General features: G+C 44.3%; 1 protein-coding gene across 1 annotated transcript in view; it reads left to right on the top strand.

Moving 5' to 3' along the window:
* Window positions 1-27,358, top strand: part of CDH4 (cadherin 4) — a 469,761-nt gene that overhangs the window by 424,337 nt on the left and 18,066 nt on the right. The window contains exons 9-11 of the mRNA XM_075108659.1: window positions 13,942-14,127; window positions 19,474-19,727; window positions 23,163-23,305. Coding sequence (XP_074964760.1) covers window positions 13,942-14,127; window positions 19,474-19,727; window positions 23,163-23,305 — 583 coding nt within the window. The remainder of the gene's footprint in view (window positions 1-13,941; window positions 14,128-19,473; window positions 19,728-23,162; window positions 23,306-27,358) is intronic.

Below are 27,358 nucleotides of genomic sequence, written 5' to 3'. Positions count from 1 at the left end.
TCCCTTAGTCCTCCTGCTCTGTGAACTTGCCAAAATTCTGGAAAAGTAAACAAGCATAAGCCAAAATTTTATTCCTTGTTCTGTGTGCATTTGTTCTCATGTTAATGCTATTTGAGAACAAAATATAGCTGTGCATCAACCAACGCAAGAGCTGTCCAGAGCTGCAGAAATAGCTGATGTGAGCTGTAAAAATGTGAGTTTTCGCAAGTGGCAACACTCGGGGTAAATGCTTCACCTGGTTTCCAGCCCCCTGAGTTGAATCTTGCTGAGCTGTTTGTAATGGTGAGTTCAGAAATGTCAAAGTAGCAAAGAAAACCCTCAGTTTTTCCTTCAGGCTGAAAGATACTGACTTCCAAATGACTGCGATGCAAACATGTAAATAGGCCTAGTTTGGAGAAGCGATCTTGAATTGTGGTAGGAAACCAGAATAGGAAACCAAGTCAGCCTGCCAGCCGTTTGGGGTTTCCTAAGCACGTTTATAGTCAGATGTATCCGGAAACATTCAGTTCATGTGAGCATTATGAGAAATCCCTTTTACATGCATGCTCATGTCTTACAAATTAATCGTACGCTGTGAAGGGAGAGCCCAGCAGGAACAGGATTTCAGTGGGATTTCCTGCAGACAGAAGGATGGACCAGGATGCCTACCAAGGGCTGTCCTAAAAAGAGATCTTACCACAGCTGATCCAGGGAAAACCAGCAGAAGTGGGTAGCTAACTGTCCTCCAGGACCCGGGCACATGTCCGGATCTAGAAGAGATCAAGGGGTTAAATTTTGAGCACCGTGTACCAAATCACCCAGTGTATAGACTAAAGCTGCGTATGCAGTTGCCCATTCTGATCTCACGGTCACCATCATTACACTGGTGCCATTCAGAAAATCCACAATGACATTTGAATATAGATCAGCCTGGATGCTACAGTGTTTTAAAATTGTCAAAATTACGCCTATGGCATAATTCAGAGGCAGTTGTCACAAGAGGCAGAAATCAAGGTGAACAGCACAGGTCAGAGCTGGCAAGGGGAAAGACCTAATACCATGGTGAGAAAATTTACAGGACTGCGTTTACAGCTGAAAACAAACCCAGGAGTTCTGTACAGTCCTGCAGACAGGATTTATCATTAAAAATCAATTGTGCTTTCATGGAAAATCCCAGGTGACTGTATTCACTTGCCATTTTCCAATCAAAATGTAGCTCAGCTGAACTACGCAGTAAAGCTTGGGCTGTTGTAGAGCTGTCATCATCTAACTGAAATAAATTATTATATTCAAGTGAATTGAATATGCCCGGTAGCATTTGGGTACATGAGCATCTACCTAATTCGGTGTGTGTTTCAATTAAATACATAGCTGGTGAAGTCTAAAAACTACAAATCAGTTTAGTTTTCCTAAATAAGCATTCAGTGTTTATAAATTGAAATGGGCTTTCTGCCTCTCATTACGATGCAGGTCCTGGTGAAAACCTTTGTCATGAGCAATGAATTAGACTAAGGGTGGTAGGTCAAGGGGTAGCGGTAACAAATGGAGAGAGAGCAAGCAGAAACAATATTCTTTCTTCCCATCCTGTCTCCGCCTTGCCAGGACTCCCCACGCTAATGCCAGGGGCTTTGCTGCTGCGGACATGAGGTTAGCCATTGTTAGGAAAGTATTTATGTCTTCATAGACATTATTTTCATCTTGATCTGCCTTTTGAATCAAACTCGCCTTTGGACATGGATCCCGACCTAAATTCAAAGCCAGTCCAACGAGGCTTAGGAGATGTGATGCCTACACAGTTTTGATTCCGATAAGGAATGCGTGAGATCCCCAACTCGGGGTGCTGATTTTTCGAGAGCAGCATGGCTCTTCCCAGGCACAGCATCTTTAAGTGCCTGGAGGCCCTTCCAATGCGATGCTATGGAAAACAAGACTCACTTTATGCTCTCCTGTGGGTACTCAACTTTTGTTCTTTATTTTATCCCTCTTTCATCTAAAATGAAAGATATTTCTCAGTTTATGAGAAAACAGTAACTCCCCATGTCTTAACGAAGAGAGCATCAGCCCCTTCCGTGATTTCTGTGAAGTCTTTACACCAGTGTAGCATATGACAGAAAGGATGAAATACCTTCAAGACTACTTTGTGTAGTCTGCAAGATGGATAGATAGATACAAAGATGTGTATGTACAAATACAGATAAGCATATAGCTAGCCTCAAAGCATAGATGGATACTGATAGAAGGCAAATGGTCATCAATAATCCCCAAGTCTCTTCTCCAAAAAAAAATTGTGGTTTATGTTGAATTATTCCATTACAATGTGTGGGTATATATGCATTGATATGGAAAAATGTGGTCTCCTTGATAGAAGCCTCTTGCTAATAGAACCCATTAATCAAAACCTAAATTTACAGTGGCTTTTGTTTTGTTTATTTCCTTTCAGTACATTCATTTTCAAATTATCACCAAATTAATCATGTACAGTTCTTTAAACCAACTGCCGTTTGGTGAAACAGTTCTGGTTCCTCTCCATTACACTGAGCATTAGTTATTAAGGCACAGTTCGAAGCTCTGTTTAGCCTGATTCCGTCCTGAACCTAATTGGAGTCAGCTAGATTCTTCCTTGTAAATGGGTCAGTCACACTGAAAAAACATCAAATGTAATCTTGAGATTGCAAAGAAAAAAAAAAAGAGATAAAAAGAAAAGAGAAGATAATTTTATTTCTCTTCATTGATACCTGCCTGGTGGTTAAAAGAAGGTTTAAAATGAGGTCATTAAACTTTCCTTGGAGACAAAACCCAGACCTCAGTGGTAATATGATTAATCAAATACAAAAGTGAAGCTACCCTGAACGAATAACTCATTTTTATAAAATATCTAATTACTGAAATGTCGTCTGCTGCAGAAAAAGAAGGGGGGGAAATTAATTGCAATAACAACTGAAGAAGATAAAGTTTTTCTGAATTAGGTCTACACAAGAAGCTAAATTGAGTTGATTAAGTAATTTTGGTTTCAGGAACACCCTTGATGGAAGTTAGTAGTAATGAATTTTTCAGACCTTGGAGTTTAAAATTGCCAAAGACCAGTGATTTAAAAAATGGGAACGATAGTTTCATTACAGATTTCAATTTTCTGTCACCAAAAAAAAAAAAAAAAACCCAAAAAAACCCCTCTTTTGGTCTCTCTCAGATTGGACACATGTACTGCTTGGTGTAAAATCAAGAATAATATAACCTCCTCTGTTGATGCTAGAGAGCGCAGTCTCAGCCAGTTAGAGCTGCAGCACCACACGGGAGGCAGAGCCCACGATGCTGCTCGTGCCCTGCTTCTCACCACGTAAGCACTTGAAATCCAGAAGTTACAGCACAACCTCTGTGCCTGTGTTCCTCATGCAGACATGCCCACCTGCAGGGCACAGCACAACGCTTCCCTTCCTTCGCAGTGCTTGTAGGAGGCTGTCGTTAATGGGGCTGAGCGGCACGTGCATATCCATCATCAGCATCGCTGTGATACATAATAATTTGTTTTGACATTTGATTTTCTAGCCTCCTGTTTTGCTGGTTTATGCAGTCGGGTTAATATTATCAAAACACAGATGATACCTGTACGCTGGTAAGGCCACCCCTGACCCTTGCAGTACGACAAGACCTATCAACTATCGCTTGCCATAACCCATTTGTCACGAGCAGGTTCATTTGCAACATCTGGCAGTGCTGTATCTCCTGGTGTGATGTGTCATTTAGCAGGGGATTCTCCTCCTTCCCTGTTTAATGTGTGTAGCTGGAGGGGGAACTGAAGACCACATCCCACACCACGGCTAGTGGCATGGAGGAAATGTCCAGTGAGAAAGAGGTGCTAGAACACGCGTGAGCTATGTGTGTGCACCGAGGTGACACAGCCAGGCGTCGCGGGCAAAATCTCCGTAGTCAAAGAAATCTTCAGAGAAATACTGCGTGATGTGCTGGGATGGAAATCACCCTGGTCTCCACCACCTGATACATGTGTGCGGATCAGACACCATTCCCATAATCTCTGGTGTGTCAGTCAAGCTAAAATTTCAAGGAGAAACCAGACATTAATACTCCCATATCTCACATATCTACCCACACCAGCATTTCTTGTCTAAAATTTATCTGTCTGTAGCATTTCTCTCAGATTTGAATTATTTTTGCTAGGTTATGTGCCTCTTTCTGCCTTTGGATACATATTAAATGTCCTAATCCTCCTCCTGAGCCCAGACGTGGCCTTGGAGGGCACAATTCAATTGCCTGAATGTAGACACCCAGCACCACCCAGGGGTCCCTGGTTAGGCAGGATGTCCACGCAGCCCTGGCAGGTGCACCTCCACATCTGCCAGATGTCCCCTGCAAATACCCATTTGTAGTGGATTATTTAATTATCTTAAAAGTACACAGCATCCCAGGCACTGATGCGAGGCTGAGAAATTTAAATACATTTTGTAACTCCATTATTGCCAGGCACTGAAATAAATCCCCTTCTGAAGTTGGCTAACTTCCTTGGGTCGGCAGGTTTTTAATTCTTCAATATTCTGTTGCCTTAAAAACAGTTGCTTCCAAGGGATGTCATTTTAAGAGGATATATATCTGGAATTTCATTAAGCACATTTCAGTTATGAAATCTTTAGTGACATACTGGGCGGGGAGATTTAGCAAAGGATTTGGTAGTGCTGAGAGTTTTCTTTTATCAAATATTTCTAACTGTCCAGGATGTCTTCACGCTTCCCAGTTGTAGAAGAAAGGGTCAGAACACAGACAACAGCCAGAGTTAAAATCAGAGAGGACGGTTAAAAGGTTTCTTATCAGTTTTTTGAGCATGGTAGAGTTTTTCAAACTGTTCCGCTTAGTGCAATAACGTGTTGTAATTACCAGAAAATAACAGAAAATAAATAAAAACATTTTCCTTCCTAAATTTACAAGTTTATAGTGACTCCCTCTTTTCTTTGACCCAGTATGCTCCCATTTCTCACTGCATTTCTCTTCCCTGCTACATGCACTTTGACTTTCTTGTTGTAAACAAAATTTCAGCTAGAAGCCTCTTTCTCGTAGCAAGTCTGATGAATTACACAGCATTTAATTTAGTCTTCGTTCCATGCTCTGAATTTCTGCAAGCAGGCAGGCATGCACTTTTCTGTAATGCCAGATTTTTATCTAGTTGAAGATGTCCCTGTTCATTGCAGGGGCTTGCAGTAGGTGACCTTTAAAGGTCCCTTCCAACCCAAACTATTCTATGATTTTAGGGACTCCAAGGGAAGGCGAGTTCAGAAGGGCAGGTTTCCTCTGCTTGCTTCGGGGCAGTGCTGCAGCTGAACTGACTGGGTTTGTCTGCAGACTGGAGGGGCTCTTCAGCAACAGCTGCAATGTGGAGAGGCGTCCCCCACTCCTGATTCCCTTCCCGTAGAAACCACAGCACAGGGGAGCAGGTGCTGTGCACACAGATCTCCCTGTGGGTGGAAGCTCTCGCCCCACTGACAGGCACTGCTGTTACATTTTACGCAGCAGTAAGGACATAAAAATATTGGCCATTGTGGCACCAGATCAGAAGGTCACATCTTTAAACCACAGTAGCAGCACTTTTACAATAAAACATGTTTCAGTGTCTTTCTCCTACAAGGATGCTCTGTCCAGACAGGAACCCTGTTTATGACCAGACCTTGTGCGTTTTCCAGCACCTGATTGTAGTGGTCAAACCTAATCATAAAAAAAATAAATCCCCCTGTGTGCTAATTCTGAGACTAATCTGGAAACAACAGAGATTTCAATTGCAGTGCAGAGGAGGTTTGAGCTGGAGTCAGCATGCAGACTGGCTGAGCTGTGCTATGCAGGAAACTTGTTAAAAATCTTGATACCAGGATTACAGTGCATACAAAAAATTCAGTTTCAGTACTCTTAAAATTCTCCCTTTCCCAGATATCTGTCTTCAGATCCCAAAGGCACATGAACAGCTTTTATATGCCTTAAAATCTGAAAAAAAAATTAAATTAAAAACTCATTATAAGAAGTGGGCAGTTAATAAGAAAATCCTAAACCAGACTTATCAGCTTAAGGCCCTTCTTTATGAAAGTTTATTACAGGTGCCTGAATTGAAACATCCTCTTCTATACACATCTCACCAAGAAATACAGCGTCAGACCTGTGGAGCAGATTTTGCTCACTTAGGAGCTGAACTCTGTCACACAATTTTTGTTAGTCTGGTTTACATGTAAATCGGGAAAAATGTGTTTCCAAAGTTTTGTTCAGTGCAGTCATTTGCTACTTTGCACTTTGAAGAAAGAGAAAGAAATTTGAGCTTTAATGTTCCAACAACTGAATTAATTTGAGCCTCCTTTAATGAAGGTGGGATATTTTAGAGAGCAAGGGTGAGCGACACAGTCTACACGTTAGAAAGCTCTCCCGCCAGGCTGGGTGGGATGCTGGCACTGCTTTGGCAATTCAGGAAGGTCAACCTACTGAACCTTCGGTATGGCCTTCAAGATGATGGAGCTTTACAGTCAGGGTTGTTCTTCTGGCCTGTTTTTCCCCAGCTGTACGAGCCTGTTCAGGTTCCTCAGTTGAGGCCAACGCGGTGCCAAGCCTGGGGAAGAGCCGTGCTGGTGATCCAGCTCATCCCCAACACACGGTTCTCTGCCAGCCTTCCCGTCTGGGAGCTTCTCCATCTTGGGAGCTCAGCGGGGATCACAGGGCTACATGGCAATGCACTGGGGAGATTGACAGACTAATCCAGGCTGACCTAATGCATTTATCAAGTAATACATAATTAATTATGTTCTTGGTATCCTGCCCCAACGCAGGCAGCGCAGGGCAGGACACAAGGCTCCAGCGCCAGTTCTACAACTGCCTTGGGAGACATCAGCAAGTCACTTAGCCTTTAGTTCTGTGGCTGAAGGGAAGCACAGGGCTGTCAACCATTGCAAAACAATGATGTATCTGTGCAAGAATATTTTATTATATAAATGTATGTATATAACTTTTTTTGTCAAGAATGAGGCTTTGTAGGCAGTTCCGGCTGTTTTAAAATCTACGCCTCTATTTAAAAGATAGAATTACTAATTACACCTGACAATCAAATAGTCTGCAGAATTGTATCAGCTACTTTTTCCTGCTGTTCATTCTTTAGGCAAGAAACAAAGGTATGTTAGACAAGAGAGCAAATGAAATGTTCAAAGGATTCTTCTCTAAAACTGGAAAATAAAAGGCTGTGCTATCAGATTGGAATTTTAACATATACTGTTTCCACTGGCTTCCGAGATAAAATCTTTTATTGTTGAGTATAACCATTGTTAAAGGTCACTGTTGCAAAGGCTACATCATTTAGATGAGATGAGATCCCATTTTGGATAAATTCACAATTTTTCTTCCTAACAAGGAGATAGTATCAGGATTTGAATGTACAAGAGTGCCGGGTTACAGATTAAAGGCTTTTGTGTTCTGGAAACCACACTATGCCAGATTTCATGAGTTTCAGTGAGACGTGCAAGTCCCCAAAGTCAAGTAGGTTGATTAAAGTGGTTCTTTATAGTCTTTGAAATACAGATAAAGTACAACTTTCCTACACGGGGTTAATGTAGATTTTTTTTTCCTTGACAAGGCTATATGCCTTTCCAAGGACATAATTTTAATCTCTTTTTAAACCTTTCATATGAACGTTGTAAAAAGCTCCTTTGTGTTGTAATGCGTTTTTATAAAATATCTAAATTTCTATGCAAACTTCGAACCTCGTTTCGTAAGATATATTTATCTGGAAATGGTTATCTTGCAGTAGAATAGTGTCTTGTGTCATGATTCCTGTGGCATCTTTTCATACTGTCACAAGAATGTAACATCTGATAATGAAAAAAATTAGTGCTCATTGTCAGACATGCAAACTACTTTTTTTTTTTTTAATATCCTTTTACTATTACATGCTCTTGTCTCTGAATTCCTGGCAAGTACTGTAAGAGTCTTTGGACCAAGGTGAAACCTGCACGTTCCTTCATCACACCAGAGAGTCTGAAATGAGAGGGTTTTCTGCTGCGGCTTCTGAAAGAAAGGCTATTGCTTTCTTCTCCTCTGTTCTGCTTTGTCTTCATATTCAAAGAGTAAATCTTGTAATTTAGTCCAAAACTACTCATTACTTGAGATTTTTGAAACATAACACCAGTAAAGACAACGTATAAAGCCAGTGGCTGCCATCAGCTGCAGGAGCACGATGGATGTTGTCTGCACCCCATCATAAGATCAGCTTTAGAACTGCAAAAATTTAGGGCTTGTTTTTCAAACTTCTCCAGCAAAGTGAAACCAGTGTGTTAAGCCCGCAACGAACATTGCTCATCATTCCTTGTAGAATCTCCCAATAAACAAGTGGGTGGTCTGGCTCCACCACACCATGCATAGAGCTGTGAGAACTCCTTTGCAGGCAGGTGAGGCATTTTGGAACAGAATAGAAATAGGAATGGAATGGAATAGAATAGAATAGAATAGAATAGAATAGAATAGAATAGAATAGAATAGAATAGAATAGAATAGAATAGAATAGAACAGGTTTCAGTTGGAAGGGACCTACAACGATCACCTAGTCCAACTACTTCACCAGTTCAGGGCTGACCAAGTTAAAGCATGTTGTTAAGGGGCATTGTCCAACTGCCTCTTAAACACTGACAAGCTTGGGGCATCAACCACCTCTCTGGGAAGCCTGTTGCAGTATTTAGCCACCCTTTCCTAACAAAATGCTTCCTAATGTCTGGTCTAAACCTCCTCTGGCGCACTTTGAACTATTCCCGCATGTCCTATCACTGGATACCAGGGAGAAGAGCACAAACCACTGAAGATAAAGGCAGAACTTCCAAAGCATCCTTTAAAGGTTGGTGAGCTAATTGTGATGCGCTCCCCTCCGCTCGGCTGGGCAAGGCTGACTCCTGCCCGACCGCAGCGAGCCACTGCCTGTAGCCCGAGCAATTCATTTCTGAATGAGCACTGTGACAGCTGGACCTCGTACCAGCAGAGCAAAACTGTGAGCTGGCAAGAGTGCATTGGACTTTATAGAAAACATTTTGGGAAGCATTTGCCACATGGCATATAACTATTCTGAAGTATGATACGCATACGTGGATTGACTGTAGAGTAGATCCAAGTGAACGTGAGGTTGAATCACAGACGCTGCAGTGCAGGGGATGTTGTGGGCATGAGCCTGAAAAAACAGCAGCAAAGGGGCTTATGTAGGGGTTGCTGGCTGGTGTAATGCAGAGCAGGGGTGCTGTGGGCTGCCTCAGAAAAAAATGAGGACGTCAGTACTTAGAGGGTGATCATCATTTGAGACCACACCAGAGTGAGTAGTTCTTTAATAAAATTTGTTTAGGAAATGAGCATCTCAAAATCTGATTTGCACACAAAATATTGTTGACTTTATGGAGATTTTGTGGAGATTCAAGTGAGCTTGTGGTCTCTGCTGCACGACAGCAATGGTGGAGCGAGAACCTGAAGGTCACTGTTTCACTGTCACAGAAGCTGATACCCAAGTCTGACCCGTATGGCATAGAGAGGGTAGGATAACTTGCAGACCTAGTACAGTCATCCGTACAGTAAATGATATTGGAAATTAAAGGTCAGAGGATTGATAGTAAGGCTTAAGAAAACAGCAATTAGGCTGCTAGGAAGAAAAGCTAAATTACCGGTAGTAAGAGGAGAGGGGGGGGGGGAAAAAAGAGAATTATTGATCTAAATATCAAGTTGGCAGATACACAGAATACAATCTAGAGGTTTTTTACACCTCTGGGCTTATTCAACCCTCACAATAAAAAATGCAGGCCTATAAAGATGGAATAAGAAGCAATCAATTAGGATGGCATTTGCTTGTTTCCGCGCTGCAGCTGGGCAGGCACATCACAATTAATGATTTATTAGGAGATTTTCACCTTTTTTTTTCCATTTTACACAGATTGCTGCGACCAGACTGCAGTTGTTTATTAATTTCCCTGCTATTCAAGCATCTTTGTTAAATACCGTGCAGAAAAGGTAAACCGCTGGCTCGCATGCCAGCACCTGGTCGGCAGTATGCCCTCAAGCATGGCGGAGCTGTGGGTTAGTATTCAGGCTGGGGGTCTGCTCACACGGTTTGTGTGGGCAAACGCAGCCCTCTCCGTGCTGGGTTCCCCGGCTGCACGTCACATCATATCCAGAGCTTGCTGCGTAACGGGGCCTGGCAGCAGAGCAGCGAGAGCCGGGGCACCCCACGCCGTGTGCGCACGTGTGCTCGCTCACCCTCATTTCGCCTTCCCGTGACCTCGGGGACCTAGAGAGGAGATGCAGCACTTCGCAGCAGTCATAGCTGTCGGGGGAGTGAGTCTAATAAGAGGACTAAGATGCCCTTACTCTTCTAAGTTAATCCATAGCTATAGGTCATAAAATACTCTATTTCTCTAGGCAATTCAGCCCTCATAAACAATTCTGCCTGTAACAAACGTTGTGTCATCATTAGCAAATCTTGGAGACAACATAAAAATATTTTCTGCAGACATTCGTGTGAACAAGTCATTGCTTTCACAGCTTTTTAGCAAAACCAGCTAGAAAAAAGTAAGAACAATGGAAAAAAGGAATTCCCTTCAGAAGGAAGCCTGAATAATTATCTTTGTATTCATCCATCTCAATTCCACACCTCCCTAGGAGTGGCTGCAGTGAGCTAATTGGTTTTACTCTGCTGAGCGTGGCTTCACCGCCCAGACTCCAGATTTATTGCACAAAGTCAAGTCATTGTGTGAATTCATCATTTGTCCCCCCAAATCAATCCCTTTTTCCTCCGGAGTGATATTTGTCTGCATGTTTATATGCTGTCAGGTACCAAGTGAGACAAAAGGCAAACTCTGGGATTAACCAATTTTAGGATAATCTGATGCAACCTGAAAATCAGAATGGATTATTACCTGTTCAGCAAAACATGACTTCATGAGGACTGAGAGGAGGACTTTTGCCAGCACAGGCTTTTACAGGAGGGGAATTAAAAAGACCTTACAGAATTTCAGGATTTAAGAATATGCAAGGTTCAGAACAAATCCTTATCTCAGAAGGGAAGTGGACTGTGTAACAATCAGCCATAGAAGTCCAGGTGAATGGTCTTTAAAAAAGCACTCTGGAAATTAAGGACTTCAAATGCAAAAATTGAAAGTGAAGCTAAATGAATTATAGGGGAATACAAGTAAATGCTGCAAGTATAGGTCAAGCACCGCGTTATCAATCCTATGTTTACTTCAGCAGCTCCTCCATTGCCTATTGTTTTGCCTTGTTTGAATAGATATGCTTCTCTTCATTTGAAAATCAATTGTAATTCTATGAAAGGGAACTTACAGCACAGGGAACGCTGCAAAGCAGCACAGTGAAAGATGGCATTGCTTATTATCCTAAATTACTCCAGGGTAGGGAGGGAATGACATTAAGGAAGTGTGGGTCGCTTTGAGCTGCCATCCTTCCTTTAGCAGATGTAATTTAATGTCATTACTTAATTTTATTAAAGGTAAAGACAATTGTGGACAATACATGTTACAGCATTTACTTCTTATAATGATAGTGGGGGAGTGTTAGAAGGAGGAAAGACAGGCTCCAGTTTAGATTCCCAGTAGCTGCCGATCGGTAGCTGATGAAAATTGTTCTGTTCTTCTTGGTGCATCTCTCCATGATTTGCTTCTTAACCTGAATAGCTTTGGGTGGCTCTTTCGATTTCTGTGTTTGCACCCTGTTCTCATCAGAAAAATATTTGGCTCTATAAGCATAAGAGATGATATCCATCCTCAATGCTGCAGAGGACTGATCGTTCCCTAACTATACCTAATGGGTATCAACAATTGGATGATCTCCTGGATTGCTCAGTATATGCAGAGCATTGTGATTTTTATCCTAATGAAAAAACTATACAGACAGTTACGGTCTTCCTCCAGGCTTTATACTGAGATGCACTTGTGTATTTCTAATTTTTTTATATACGTCATATTTTAAAATATGTCTTGTAGCAAACTTCATCACTGTGAGCCAAAAACGGATGTTGTGATGGCTTTTACAGAGGCTGCTGTAAAATCTGTTGGTGATTGTGTGCGATGTTTCCATGTAACCCAAAGTCACTGGCAGAACCTGGGTTATGATCTACTAGAGGTGTTCAGCAGCCTGTAGGACTGGCCCTCTTAAATGTCTTAACTACAACTGATAGCTTGCTCTTGATGAGTTAATTCTGTTTGGTTCTGCAAGGTATAAGCCTGGTAGTAATGGATGAAAAACTGTGGTCCTAGGTCAAAGATTTGAGGTGGTTGCCCAAAGTGCTTAACTCCTTTGAAATTACAATACGATACCCTGATGTTAGCGGTGCAGCCATCTCCTAAAAGAGACTGGGGATTCATAAACTTGTCACTGCTGGCGTGCCATACAACATTAATTTAATGTAATGGGCAATAACTAGAGTGGATTTAGTAAGAGACGATCCTACTTAACTAATCTCCTTGAGTTCTTTTAGCAGATTTCAGACAAGGTTGATAATAGGAGTATGCATATGACATAATCTAATGGATTTTTCAAGAGGCTTTTGATAAATTTCCATATGATATTTCCCCTGCTTAAGCTGTGTGCCACAGAGATTCCAAATTGGGCAAGAGAATGGGTAAAAAAATCAGTAAAATAATGGGAAATAAAGAGAAAAGAAGAGCTGTAGCGTGTACTGGAACTAGAATTATCCCACAGCTTCCCACTGTTCTTCCCCAGCACTCAGCATGGCTGGAAAGAGATGCCATCTGCATTCACTAATGAAAACTTGTTAGGACAGGTGCATAACAGAAAAGAGGGCAAAATGCCATTCAGGATACCACTAAAGGGCAAATTTAAAATTGCGTTACCATAAGGCAGATGGAATATTTTTGCTGTCAGTGGTGGAATAATATATACTAAATATAAGTGCACATAACTGAAAGACTCCAATGGATGGGTATGGGTTAGGAGTGGAAAGGGACTCTTGTGCTAACAAAGGAATGATTTATTATCATTTACATAACCTGGCATTTGTGCACACCAAAGGCCAGATTTTCAGAAGTGCTCTGCTCCTGCAGTTTGGGGCCAGGATTTCAGTTGCAGACTCTGAGCCAGCCGCTCCCATCTTTTCCCCAGTGTTCAATTTGCCATATGTCAATCAGAGTGTTGATTTGCAAGTGCTGCTAATAGGCGATGCTGAGAGATGAGGACGGTTGAAAATTTGGGAATGTGTCTTACTGGCAGCTTTTGAGCTGGAAGTATTCATGTGAATACTGGAAGTATTCACAGGCCAGGATCCCTGATCAGCCGTGTGATAAATCAAGGACTGGAAAGCAGAAAAGAATGCAGCTAATGCATCAGGATATGCCTGAACTGGACATGCTCCATGAAAATCAGTGCTAAATGAGAGAATTAAGCACCAGGAAAGGCTGTGGCAAAATCACAAGAAACACTTTAAATAATGAGACAAAATCAAATCAAGGGCAAGAAAGAAAGAAATGAAGTGAAGTCACTGAAGAAGCAATAAAATGCCATCACTGAAATCTGAGAGAGGCAAAATACCTCAGGTTAAAGAGGCATAGTTATCTCAAAAACTGCACATTTAGTCTGCCGTTTTTTACCTGGTGTTGCCAATTAACTCTCCGATTGCTGTAAGTGAACGATAATATCATGAACATTTTTTGTTTGTTTACTTCAAGCATTTGCTAAAACTTGGGCAGTGGCTGGGTGATAGCAGATTTGTTCTTCTTTGGGCTGAGGGGGGACACTAGACTTTGAAAGGTTTGGAAAAATATTCAAAGTAAAAAAATAGGAAAACCAAAGGGATGTGTTGCTTATAACATATAACCCCATGGGTCCTCTTCATGGGACTGATCTCCCAGCCGGTGTGCTGCTGTAGATGAGAGGGGAGGTAGCCATGAGGACTGACAGAAAGCTCCCACCGTGACCGCTCCTGTCTTTTATTTGCAGTATTCAGGAGAAGTTCCTGAGAACAGAGTGGAGGTTGTGGTGGCAAATCTGACAGTGATGGACCGGGACCAGCCTCACTCCCCCAACTGGAACGCCATCTACCGCATTATCAGTGGAGACCCCTCTGGCCATTTCACCATCCGGACAGACCCTGTCACCAACGAAGGCATGGTAACCGTTGTGAAGGTAGGGGGAAACCAAAGCAAATCCATGTTTGTCACCCTTTCACCTTGCTAAGGCCACAAGTTTTGGCGGAAGCCTGCAGTTATTTCATGCCTTCTCTACCTGGGAATGTGAGTGCTCGAATCTGTTGTTTCCCACCTCTTTCTCTGCAGGAGTCCTGAATACTTTTACTTCAAGTGTATTCCACTGGTTCTGGGTTTCCCAACTCAGCCTAGCTCGCTGTAAGCTTTCATAAACTCTTACCTGCTGAAGGCTCTTCCCAGCATCCGAGCCTGACCTCCGTGTCCTGCTCCTCCTTAGCTTTTTGAGCTCTGTAAGATGGAATGGTGCCTGGGCTGTGCAGCCCTGCCCTGCCTGGCATGTTGGGCAGAGGCTGCACCTTCTCCTTTTTGAGCCAGAAGACTCCCCGTTAGCTGTGTGAATCAAGGGTAGCATTTCACTGCAGGGGATCAGTCAAGTGATCTTCCGTGAAAGCAGGGAGTGCAGGAGAGATTTCAGGAGCAGTGAATTTCCTGGTAACAGGAAAGGAGAGGTTTTCCTCTGATTGAGTTGCTTGGCAGGAAAAAGTTGGAGAATTTTTCCTAGTGTCGAGCAATAAACACAGAGTGTGGGCCAGATCTTCAGCTCAGAATAGCTCCACTCAAGTGAAAGCCACTCCCCAGGTTAGATCAGCATTGGGTCTTGTCCAAAGACTCTGAGAAATAAGACTGGAAATATCCACCGTCCCTTCTTTCCTCCATCCGTTCGTTTCAGCGTTAGAAGAGCTAGAACCTTCAAGGTACCTGCAGCAGGTATGAAATTCTGTTTCCCTCCTTGCCTGCAAAGAACATGATTTTACTTCCGTTTGAGCGTTCGTTTCCCATTCAGTTACTGAGGCCAGCAGCCCAGGCACTGAATGCTTCTGAAGTCATTACACACAGTCAGAACATAACCGGATCCATTCAGCATTCACGGAATCTCTTCCCAGATAAGATGCCTATGGATGCTCCCTCTGGCTACCAAAAAAGTGAAGGTGTCATGAATAGGCTCCTGTGATCTGTAGCTTGCACGACACGCACTGTGCACTGCGCCTGAAAAGGATGGTACATGCTGTGATGGGCAAAGCCTGCATCTTTTGATACGTCTGTCCTTCTCTAACAAAAAGTTTTAATGATCAACTTAGGATGAAACACTAATGTTTAAAGAGCAACATGATTAAGAATAGCTCTGTGTTGAAAAAAAGAGCCCCACTCCTTTGTAGCTAATAAGTTGCAGTCATTCTTAATACTTACAGTTTGGATATTAGGCAAAATGACATCAGTGAAATGCCAATGAGGTTACGCTGGTAGGAACGTGTGAGCTTGTGAGCTTGTCCTGTTCTCTGACCCTTGGGCTATGTGTGTGTGTCTGCAGATGACACTTCGCTGAAACTTTAAGGGAGAGATCATCTTACCTGCTAGATGGTATTTCAGCAGGGTCCTTTTATTTATTGCTCTGTAATGACGGTTGACAGCCTTATCTGGTGCAGTGTTACAAAACTTCTTCAAGCTTAGCAGTAGTTCTAGACACGGTGTGTATATGGATGCATATATATATGAAAGTATACCCATAACCATATGTATATATTTTCTGCTTAGACAGAAAACATTCAACAAAGTAGAACGCAACAATTTAACTTCCGTTGACATCAGCAGCCAGTCTAAAATGGAAATGCCAACGTTTTCACTGTGAGCAGGGGAGCACCCCTTATTCTTAGTCAAGTAAAGTGTCACGGCTGTAGTTTAAAGGCACATCAAAGTGAACAACAGGGGATTTGTGTGATCATCACTGCTAACACAAGAACTTCTGCATAATTAACCATCCCTTATTCAGAACTTGCAGGCAAAAAGCAGGGCAGATTTGTCAAGACACCATTGATGCTGGTGTTGACTTTCCGCTGTTATGTAACTCACAGTGATCACAATGCAAAGAACCACATGAAAATCGTATCTCGTCAAGCTGAGCTCAAAGCTTGAAATTGCATTGAATGTCTTCACTATATAACCTCACCTGATCCTCCTGGGCATCCAGAGTTTCTTACCCTTATCAAGCCAGGAGGCTTTTTGGTGTATTTTCAGCAAGGAGAATGAGTGAAATTGCTTGTGATTAAATTTTCATGGTGAAGAAGGGAAGACTCTTAGGATTCCACAGTCTTCTCTGAAATATTTTGTTCTCTGTTAATAAGTGAATATGCTTAAAGGTTTGGTGAATGTATGCACGTCAAACTGGGTGGCCGGTTGGAGCTTGTTCTTAGTGGTATGGGAGCAGCCTCTTGCAGCTTTGATCCCTGGTGTCGACGGAAAACACAGGTAAAAAATTAAGTCAAGTAATGAACCTTTTATACAGCCCCTACATGGCTGGATTTTCATGTGAGTCTTTGAAGCCGCTTATACATAACTCCCTGCTGCTGCAAGCAAAGGGTTTTGCATCTGGGCTACAGCAGTCACAGAAAAAGTGCAGAGAAGGGCATTCTGTGAAGGCATTCCACTGGCAGTGTAGGGGACGAGAAATGGAGGGCCAGAAATGCTTCCAAACCAAGAAGCCCTTTGGAGTTCAGGTGATGCTCGTGGGGACCATTTTGCAGCCACTGTCAACAAAACCCCATCTGCAGCTCCAGTCCAATCACCAAAAATGTAACTTTTCCTTTTTCTCTTCGTGCCTTTCCAACCCATTTCCATAACTGTGCAAGACCCTAATCTTCAAAGAAAGCCTTGATCGTGGGGAGAGAGAAACTCCTCACTTGGATGAGACACCGCAGAGTCTGGAGACAATCTCCAAGAGCAGCAGTGGCTGCCCTGTGGCAGCTGGCTAAGTAAAATGTTATTATAAACTCTGCATGGATCAGAGCTGTGAATTTATAATGGAGATGCTTCCGAAGCATCCGTTATTATTTGCCTCAACAATAACATACGGCAAATTTGTTCTTTTCAGTTAGAAGTACCCTGAGAAAAGGAGGCCACATGGCAAGCCCTTGGCTTCAGTCTGCTGCATCCAGGTCAGAGAGGCTAGTGAAGGCGGAGGATGTGCAGCATCTCCAGGGGAATGTTTCAGAGCCATTTGTGCCAGATTGGACACTGAACATCCAACAAGGGCTATTTGCAAAGGTGCTACTTTTTAACATCATGTCACGTGCTTCTTGGACATGAAATTAAAAAGTAGGTGACAGTCCAGCCCCTCCTTGTCCCAGATGTAGAGGCTCTGTGGGCTTTTGCTCCTGCTGTTGGCTTAATCAATGATGTGCAGCATTTTCAGAGAGATGTCTGGAGATGGAAGGGGTTAGTGCACTGTGAAGAACATGGTGTGCTCTGTGCACCGTTGTCCTCAGAGGCAGGCAGTTCTAGGAAGGAAAAGTATGAACTGCCCTGGTAGAAATTGCTTATTATGGTGTGAAAGAAGTTCGTCTTAAGGCTGGACTGTGTGTGACTGCAAGGGGCTCTGGTCCCACCGGGGACAATAGCACAAACACTGCTGTGAAGACACAGGCTCTTGATTTTACCTATTTTTTTCAACAAAACATATGAAATGGAAGTCAGATGAGCACAGAAGAGAAGGAGGCAGATCAGCTCTCTCTTGCAGACTCAAGCATGGTGGACGCCCTGCCAGCACATGGCACTTAATGCCTCCTGGACAGTCTGTGGGATGGGCGTTACTGGGTGATCCCGGTCCAGCCCTGCTCTCTGCACTGCTTTTCTGCAGTCCTGATTTTGTTGCCAGAGGAGAGGGAAAGAAGCTGAGTAAGCAGCTCTACATTTTGGGCGGGGGAAAACCCACTCCCTTGCATCAGGCCACATCCCAGCAGATATGTGTGTGGTCAGTGAGTCCTGTGCATCGTCGGGCAGGGAGCCCAGTGACTTCCCACATCAGTTCCCCTCTGGAGCTGCTCAAATCACCCCCCTGGCTCCATCTGAGCCCCTGAGGGGAGGGGGGGTGCAGACTGGCTGTGAGCAAGGTTAGCAAACAGGCCAGCACACACAAGAAAAATGAAGACTGGAGGAATATAAATTAGGGGGGTGTGAAAAGAAATTGAGGAAATGCATTAGTCAAATTGTTTCAAGGCCTTGAATAGTGTTTAAATGGGAACTTTTACCGTGCATCTTTTTTGAATGCAGTACAAGTCCGTGAGTCAGTGCTGGTGGGTGTACTGGGAATCTTTATGCTTCCTTTTATTTATTAAATGTTGGCCCTGCCTGTCAGAAAACCATTTAGCAATAGGAACATTTGCACTTCAATCGAATAGCGATTCCACTGTTTTACCTTTTGCCCCTGAAATTTGTTTCTCTCGTGTAGCCTCCTATGATTTCATTTCTCTCCTGACAATACTGGGTTTTAAACAGAACATGGAAGCCAGATCTTGCTGATGTAAATCAGTACAGCTCTACCGAAGTCAAGGTAACTGTGGCATTTTACATCAGGAGAGTACGCTTTACAGACTCAGCACTGGAGAAGGTATTAGGGAGAATGGTTACGCTTCTAAATTCATGAATTACAGCAAAGCATTTTTTAACAAGCAGAGGTGTGATCCTGCATAACTCAAGCCTCCCTGGCAGATGATTAGCAACTTCCCTCATAATAATTAGTGGGATGGTTTAGAAATTATTATTATACTGCGGTTCAGTCAGTTGTGCCAGCAAAGGTTTTTCACTCCTTCTGGCTCCTAAGACACCCCGTCTTTATGTGCATGTTGAAAAGAGATCTGTGGCCACCCAACAGGATAATACATCTGTGGGAGTGTGCAGGCACCCTCGGGCGATGCAAGAGGATGAGAGGTCCCGCTGGAAGGACCGCCTGGTTAACCGGGCCAGGCGTTGTTCCTTGCAGCTCCACCTTTGCTTATAAACTCGCCTAAGAGGAAACATGAAGAGCACTTCAGGTTCATGAGTCTGCATAGAGTGTCCTAGTTACTTAGTCAGCAGCTTTAAATGCTAATAGGACTGTTAAGTACCTGTCCAGTCCCTCTTAACAGGCTCTGCCTGTTGCATTTAGAGCAGCCCTTGGTGGATTTGTTCATTCAGTGCTCGACTAACCCAGGCAGGTTCTTTTCTGGAAATCATTTAGCATTGGAACAAAACATAGGGCAAATCCTCCCTGCTGTTTGTAATTTTTACTTTGTGGGGGTTTTTTAACTATTTGACCCTCCAAATACTGGAAGGCCAAATCTTCCACTGGATTGAAGCTGGTCTGGATTTACACCTTCAAAAGAACTGAGCTCAGGAGGAAATGAGATGAGGCAATGACTTTGATATCGTCTGCCTTCTAAATCTTGCAGCTTTCAGCCAGAAGGTAGAATTTATTCTCTGCTTGGCTCTATACTTGCTTGTTTGTTTGTTTTAGGCAGTCGATTACGAGATGAACAGAGCTTTCATGCTGACAGTGATGGTCTCAAACCAAGCTCCCCTGGCCAGTGGCATCCAGATGTCCTTCCAGTCAACCGCAGGAGTCACCATTTCGGTCACAGATGTCAACGAAGCACCGTATTTCCCAACAAACCACAAGTTAATCAGGCTGGAGGAAGGGGTGCCTACAGGAACAGTCCTGACAACGTTTTCAGCAGTGGATCCTGATCGCTTCATGCAGCAGGCAGTAAGGTGGGAGACCAGGCAGCCAAGTGAGCTCATGTACAGGAGGGGGATTTCAGCTGCAGAAGTTTGGGGAGCAAAGCAGCTGAAGCTAATTCACAAGCTAACTGATGTGATATGAGTAAAATGCTCGGCAGGGACTGGCACCCTCAGTCGAGTGCATGCAGAGTATCCTGCAAGCTTGTAAACTCACAATCCTCCCCGTTCCAGGTAAGCCAAGCTCTGAGCAGCTGAGTCCAGGAGGGCAGACAGAGTTGGATCCCATGTTACTGGCTTGCAGAGGAGCATTTTGCAGCTTCGAATGCAAGCAGTTGATAGCAAGGGATCCCTGTGTTGCTACAAAGGCAGAGGTCAGGGCTGCTTTGTACTATCTTTGACTTTTCAAGGATGCTTTGGTCTATGTTGTTCGTGCACTTTATAAACACAGACATTTAGAAAAAGACAGCTTTGATATTTCTGTTTTACAGAGGGGAAACTGAGGCACAGAAAGGGCTAGGGCTAGATTTCCAAACGGAATGACTGGGATTTTTAATCATGCCTTTTGTTGCTTCCAGAGGATTTAGGTTCAACTTGGCTTAAAAAATGCAGTGCGGGAGGAGCTGTCAGCCCGTTCAGAGCAAGGCTCGCTTGGTAACAAACAGCTGCTGAATTAAGTTGCCGTGTAGTTAAAAATTGCCCAAGCAGTCAAACACCCATGTACATGCCATTGGTGTTTGGTCTTTATCTGACTAATGCCAGTCCATATAAAGCACCCCAGCAGCCCTTGCCTGCTCTGCAGTCAGCCAGGTTTGTTGTGACCTTCCCTTTCCATTCAGACCTAACCTCCCTGTTAGCTGCTTTCCCTATGAATGGGATTCAGCTGGCAAAATTTTAGCCTTCTAAAAGTCAGATGTTTGATCTAAGCAGTTTAGGATTGGATTAAGTCCATGCTGCAACCGGTAGGGTGTCGCTTGCTGTGTTTTGTCTCACCTGGGCAGACTGGGGATGCCGACTGGCACGCCTTCCCACTGGGAAATACAGAAAAGTGTGTGTGAAAATGAAAGTCCTTGTGACACCTTGCACAAGTATTTCAGCCTCCCTCTGTGCAGATGGGAAATGTGTTTCGTGCTCTTGGATACTTCTACATCCACATAATTTTGTTTCTTTTTTTACTCCCAGTCTGTAAGGACTGCAGTATTTTTGGCAAAACCTGAGTGTACGACATGACCACAGCTGAGGCAACTTAAACTTCCATCAGATGTGACATTTCATGTCAGGAAGAGTTTGAAATATTTCACCTGGCACAGAGCTGTCTGGTCTAGAAAATGATAGTTTATTCACTGCCTCATCTTGTTGCCTTTAGACAGGTATTGTGACTTTTAAAGAGAGAGACCATCCTAACTAACAAGCCAGCTTTTCTTACATTCTTTTTGAAATATTGACCTTTGAAGGGTCTTTATTTCCCTGATGTCTGTACCAAGGCTGGTTTTCAGAGGAGAGGACAGCTCATTTCTGATTGTATACTCCCTCTAACCTGGAGGTGGATGATCTGTAATCCCAATAAGCATCTGCCATTTCTGGGAGAAGAACCAGCTTTGCTGAGCCATTCCTGCCATCACACAGTGCATGTGCAGGGTCTTGTAAGACTTTCTGTGAATATGACAGGCAATTACTTGAGTTGTTTTTTCCTAGGGCTTCCAGGGCACACATTTTGTGTACCCACCACCACTTCATTTCCAAACCCAAGTACAATCTCTTTTACCCCCTTTTCATCAGGACAGCCCAATGCCAAGGCTTTGCAAGAAGCGGTGGGGCGTTGCTGGGGTCCTGTCTGGGTGAGCTATGCAAAGGATATTTTGTTTTTTCTTCACGGTTGGAATTGGTGAGTTGAGAAGATACCCAAAAAGCTAAACCTACAGATCCATGATAAGCACTTCGCAGAGAGCCGATCCAGCTGCTAGAGCCTTGCATGCAGTTTTCAGTCTCACTTTAAATAGTCTTTGATGAAATAGAGTTTTTACAAATAGAAGATAAGCAAGCAGGAGCATCCCCAGTAAGGCACAGCTTGGCATGGCCAATGTCACACCTCAAGTTATCCTCATTAGCCACAGACACATTCACAAAGCCAGCTTTGAAACTGGATCCCTGGTCATTTAGCAGAGAAAGGGCAGGAGACTCACAGCAGTGATATTAAAAAGAAATGAAAACATCCCAAAGAGTCTAGCTCCATGAAATGTAATTCTTTCCTTTGGCAGGGGCTTGTGCAGCTCTGTGTTGCTTTCCTGCTCACATGGATTGACGCAGCTCAAGTTTCACTTTGAGTTTCAGCTTCAAACAGCCCATCTCTGGAAAGGAATATTCACCAGGAGCCAGAAGTTCTCCCGCCTGCATATCTAACTATAAAAAACTTATATAGAACTATCAGCAGGTCTGAGTTACCCATGAAATAAGCTCAGCTTTTGTTTGCTTATTTCAGTAATTTATAGTTTGGCCATTTATTAGCTTCCAGTTTAGGTAATAAGGGTCCATCTCAACTCAGACTGTACAAAAGTGAGAGGTAGAAAGCAAAAGCAATGACTAAAATAAAACCGAGAAAACAAGCAAGTGAGAAAGGCAAACAGAACACATTGATCTGGAGTATGTGGAAGAAGTTCACCCATAACAAGCCATGTTCATAGCTGGCTGCGTAGGACATGAACAGACTTGGGCTATGAGTTGACTTGAGTAGCTGGGAGGTGAGTCTGCCATTGGGTCCTTCCAGCCCAGGGCATGCTGGGGACTGCCAAGGGAACCCCCTTGTCGCTGCTCTCTTCGATTCTCCCACGTGCAAAGGATCATCTTACCTGCTATTTCAGGAACATAAAAACATTTCAGGAGAGCAGACCTGAAACTGCTTCACCCTTGGGTCAATGTCTTAATACAGCTGTGAGTTCCCATTATGGTGTCCCCAAGGCAATTGCTGATAAAGATATGATTCTGATACAAAAGAGTGGCCTGAAAACTGCTATTCTTCCAATGTGGTATTTCCCAAACTCTTGTTCATTAGTGATAGGCAGAAAACAGGAATATCCTGGGCTTAAAGCAAGAGCTATTTTAGGAAGTGCAACGTTAGGAGAGAGCAGGAATCCATCCTCTAGTTCAGGCATACCGATGCAGTGGTCACGGCAGGCCCCATTCTCCTCAGCTGCAGAGACCTCGGGCTGTGTCCACTTCCAGCAGCAGGAAGCTGGCATGTAAGTGGCACTTAGTGGAAAGAAAAACCTTTAAAATGAAAGAAGTAGAAAAATTGAATAATTGTAGAGGTCAAAAACCAGATACTCAATTAGCATTTTGTTTGTCAACAAAACCAGTTATCCAAAGGTCCTTTGAATCATGGGTCAGGAGTCCAGAAAAAACCTTATTTCAAGCAATATTAAGGATATGTCAGTGAAGAGACTGCTATGTATTTATTTCCTTTCTCCATAGATACTCTAAGCTGTCAGATCCTGCAAACTGGCTGAACATTAATGCCACAAATGGTCAGATCACTACTGCTGCTGTCCTTGATCGAGAGTCAGACTACATTAAGAATAATGTCTACGAGGCCACATTCTTGGCGGCTGACAACGGTGAGCCCAGGCTTCACATTGTTCATGCTTCAATAAGACTCTAATGTGATGCATTAAGAGAAATGATGCCCTGACAGAGTTGTCAGTATAAGTTATCTTTTTCCCAGGTTTTTATGGTCAAAATGTGAAAGTGGGATGGGAAATTGCTGGAGTAAATTAAATGTGCACAGTATACGGAGAGTGTTATTAAGGGAAAGGGAGGGCAAATGGAAAATCGATTTGGGGAGTTCAGTGTAGTGGTGTAGCCTGAACTTAAAAACATATCAAAGGGGTGTGCTCTCCAAGGGCTGCCAAACACACCAGTCCTGGTAATCGTCCCAAAGGTGCTGATCAGAGCATCCAGGAAGCCTTTCCTCAGGAAACCAGAAATAATTGGAGGGGATGGCAGGAGGGTATTAAAAATAAACCAGTCCATTGAACTGCTGTGGCTTTCATGAAACGTGTCTGTCCGTCTGTCATTGCAGCTAATCTCTCTCCACCCGCCACCATTTCTAAAATGGCCAGCCATCATCAGGGTGTCTGGATGCTGGTGTACTTTATTATCAAAGTCACTGAGGGCAGTACAGATCCCACAGAGAAGCCCTGTTAAGGCTTCCTCTCCCCTACTCATTAAAGATCACACAGCACTATCGGTAAAATTAACACTGTGAACCTCAGCGCTGGCCTCACTCAAGGGCAAGCGGTCCATTGCTGCTGCCCTGGATTTCTCTTTCTAATTCTGATTCGGAGTCGATGACTTTTATGCTAACCATGCCTAGATGTGGCCATGCTGTTATTTCATTCATCGGTACCTCCAGCTGGAAAAGGCTCTGTGGAGGGTGCAGTAGCTTGCCTAGGCAAGGAGACGGCCTTCCTCCCCCTCTCCCACCCTCACCTTCCCCCTGCAGGGTGCTGAGTACTCCCATCAAACCAGAGCCAAGCTTCAACATCAAAATTAAGTCTAGGCTTGGCTGAGCACCTGAGTATATTGCTCATACCCTGTAGGTGCTTTCAGGACAGTGTTTGTGTTAGCTCTTGTCACCCTTCAGGCTGAAGGGTGCCATGTCCATTATGAGCGGGTACGGCGGTGCTTGCAGGGCTAATGAAAACTTGCTTGCTCTGGGGTTTCATGCTTCACTTGAGTCATTGCATCCTGGGTCACAGGGGCAAGGCAAACTCATGGAAGAGTTTCCATGCTGAGTAGCAGTACCAAGAAGAAAATTTGGCTCCTTTTTTGTGCCATCAATGGTAGGACTGGTGTGGTCCCACAGCCCCATCCTAAGCTTTCCCACTGGGAGGGCAGCCAGGGCAGTGAAATCCGACATAGTCTCAAGGGGATCTAGCAGTGTTCATCTGCAAGAGCCGCAGGGCAAAACAGGTCAAATGAGTTGGCTGAAGCTGTTCACAAAAGCAGTGGTAGAGCTTGAACACATCGAACTAATCCTCACCATCTGACCTACCAAATCCTGGGCGCTTAGTACAATGTAATTTGGAGTTAACCCCTTTCCTTGGTTTTGGTGCTGATGATGCAGTGCATCAGCACCTCCACATCCATCATTCAGCAGCTCAGAAAGTGAGGATCTAGATAAATTGCTTTATTCTGAAAAATTAATCTATCACTGGTATATTGCAGACATTAAAATGCACATAAAGCAACACCTTATTTAAAATTCTGTCTAGAGTGCTTAAGATAACAGCTAAAGTTTCAGCTAGGCTAATAGCGTCTTTCTACATTTCTCCAAAGTTCCAGGTTTTCCAGCATCGCATACTCATCAAAGAAAGGCTTTGAGTCAGGGGTTTTGGTGGGGATTTTTCTTTCTTTCTTGAAGAAGCAGCAGCATCTTGTTCCCTTGTGTCGTGGTTTAGCGGCAGCTCAGCCCCACACAGTCGCTCGCTCACTCCCCCACCGGTAGATGGGGGAGAGAATCAGAAGGGTAACGCTCGTGGGTTGGGATAAGAACAGTTTAATAATGAAAATTAAAAGAAACAACAGTAGAAATGCAATGTGAAGGAGAACAACGAGAGGCGCAAAGCCCCGGGGGAGGGGGGAAGGGAGGGGAGGGGAGAGGGGGAACGAACCGCCGGAACAAACCGCACGCGCCGCAGCCGCTCGCCGCCCGCCGACCCGACGCCGCGCCGCCTGCGCGCTGCCACTGCCCCCCCTCAATATACTGGTCATGGTGTCACATGGTATGGAATGAACCTGCCATTGGCCAGTCGGGGTCAGCCGCCCCCACCATGGCCCTGCCCCTCCCAGCCCCCCCTGCCACGCCACGCGGCAGAGCGCGGGAAGCTGGAAAGGTAGCTGACCCCCACAGTGAGGAGAATTAACCCCTTCTCAGCCAAAACCAGCACATTCTCCACCCCTTATTCCATACCACTTACACCATGCCCAGGTCCCATATGATGCAATACAACCGTACCAACCACCACCCCTCCCCTTCCCATCCTTTAACATAATACACAGACATCATTCCCTTAGTTCATGGATCTTCCCTGTAAAATGTCCATTAAAATGTCCATTGAGTTCACGCAGTCCATGACTCTGGGCTCCATCTGTTGTATCAGTCTTTCCGGGTGGGAGAGATGGTGTGTGGCGTTGGGTTGCTGCATACCGAGTCAGTCATCGTTCCATCACTGCTGCACGGCTTGTTTCATAGTTGATCTTCCATGGGTTGGGAGGCTCGTACTCTGATATCATTGATACAACACAGAGGTGACACACAATATTATATAGCAGTTCACATTGTGCCATTCAGTTCATTGACTGTTTTCACCCAAAATCAAATCCCCTTGAGGCACACATCGGATTTCTCCATCCTCCCGCATCACCCACCAAGTGCACCCAGGTCCTCGAGCAAAAACAATCCCACGAATGGGTTTGCCTTTGCCAGAGGCAGGAAGAACCCAGACTGTTTTGCCCAGCATACTTTTTGTGTGCACTACAGGGACTCTATCCCCTTCCACAGTATGTAGGATTTCTGACTGGGCAGGGCCAGCTCGGTTGGCAGATCCCCTCGTGTTGACTAACCACGTGGCTTTTGCTAAATGTGTATCCCAGTGCTTGAATGTCCCACCCCCCATTGCTCTCAGTGTGGTTTTTAACAGTCCATTGTACCTTTCAATTTTCCCAGAGGCTGGTGCGTGATAGGGGATGTGATACACCCACTCAATGCCGTGCTCTTTGGCCCAGGTGTCTATGAGGCTATTTCGGAAATGAGTCCCATTGTCTGACTCAATCCTCTCTGGGGTGCCATGTCGCCACAGGACTTGTTTCTCAAGACCCAGGATAGTGTTCCGGGCAGTGGCGTGGGGGACAGGATATGTTTCCAGCCAGCCAGTCGTTGTTTCTACCATTGTAAGCACATGGCGCTTGCCTTGGCGGGTCTGTGGGAGTGTGATATAGTCAATTTGCCAGGCCTCCCCATATTTATATTTCAGCCATCGTCCCCCATACCACAGAGGCTTTACCCGCTTCGCTTGCTTGATTGCAGCGCATGTGTCACATTCGTGGATAACCTGTGCAATAATACCCATGGTCAAGTCCACCCCTCGATCACGAGCCCACCTGTATGTTGCATCTCTCCCTTGATGGCCTGAGGTGTCATGGGCCCACCGAGCTAGAAATAGTTCACCCTTATGCTGCCAGTCCAGATCCACCTCAGCCACTTCAATCTTGGCAGCCCGATCTACCTGCTGGTTGTTTCGATGTTCTTCAGTGGCCCGACTCTTGGGGACGTGAGCATCCACATGCCGTACCTTTACAACCAGTTTCTCTACCCGGGCAGCAATATCTTGCCACAATGTGGCAGCCCAGATGGGTTTGCCTCTGCGCTGCCAGTTGCTTTGCTTCCATTGCTGCAGCCAGCCCCACAGGGCATTTGCCACCATCCAGGAGTCAGTATAGAGATAGAGCACTGGCCACTTTTCCCGTTCAGCGATGTCTAAGGCCAGCTGGATGGCCTTTACCTCTGCAAACTGGCTCGATTCACCTTCTCCTTCAGCAGTTTCTGCTACTTGTCGTGTAGGACTCCATACAGCAGCCTTCCATCTCCGGTGCTTTCCCACAAGGCG

Source organism: Phalacrocorax aristotelis, chromosome 13 (assembly GCF_949628215.1).
Source record: "Phalacrocorax aristotelis chromosome 13, bGulAri2.1, whole genome shotgun sequence".
Classification (NCBI taxonomy): Eukaryota; Metazoa; Chordata; class Aves; order Suliformes; family Phalacrocoracidae; genus Phalacrocorax; species Phalacrocorax aristotelis.
Note: the sequence above shows the minus strand (reverse complement) of the source record. Positions and strands in the feature narration are given on the sequence as shown.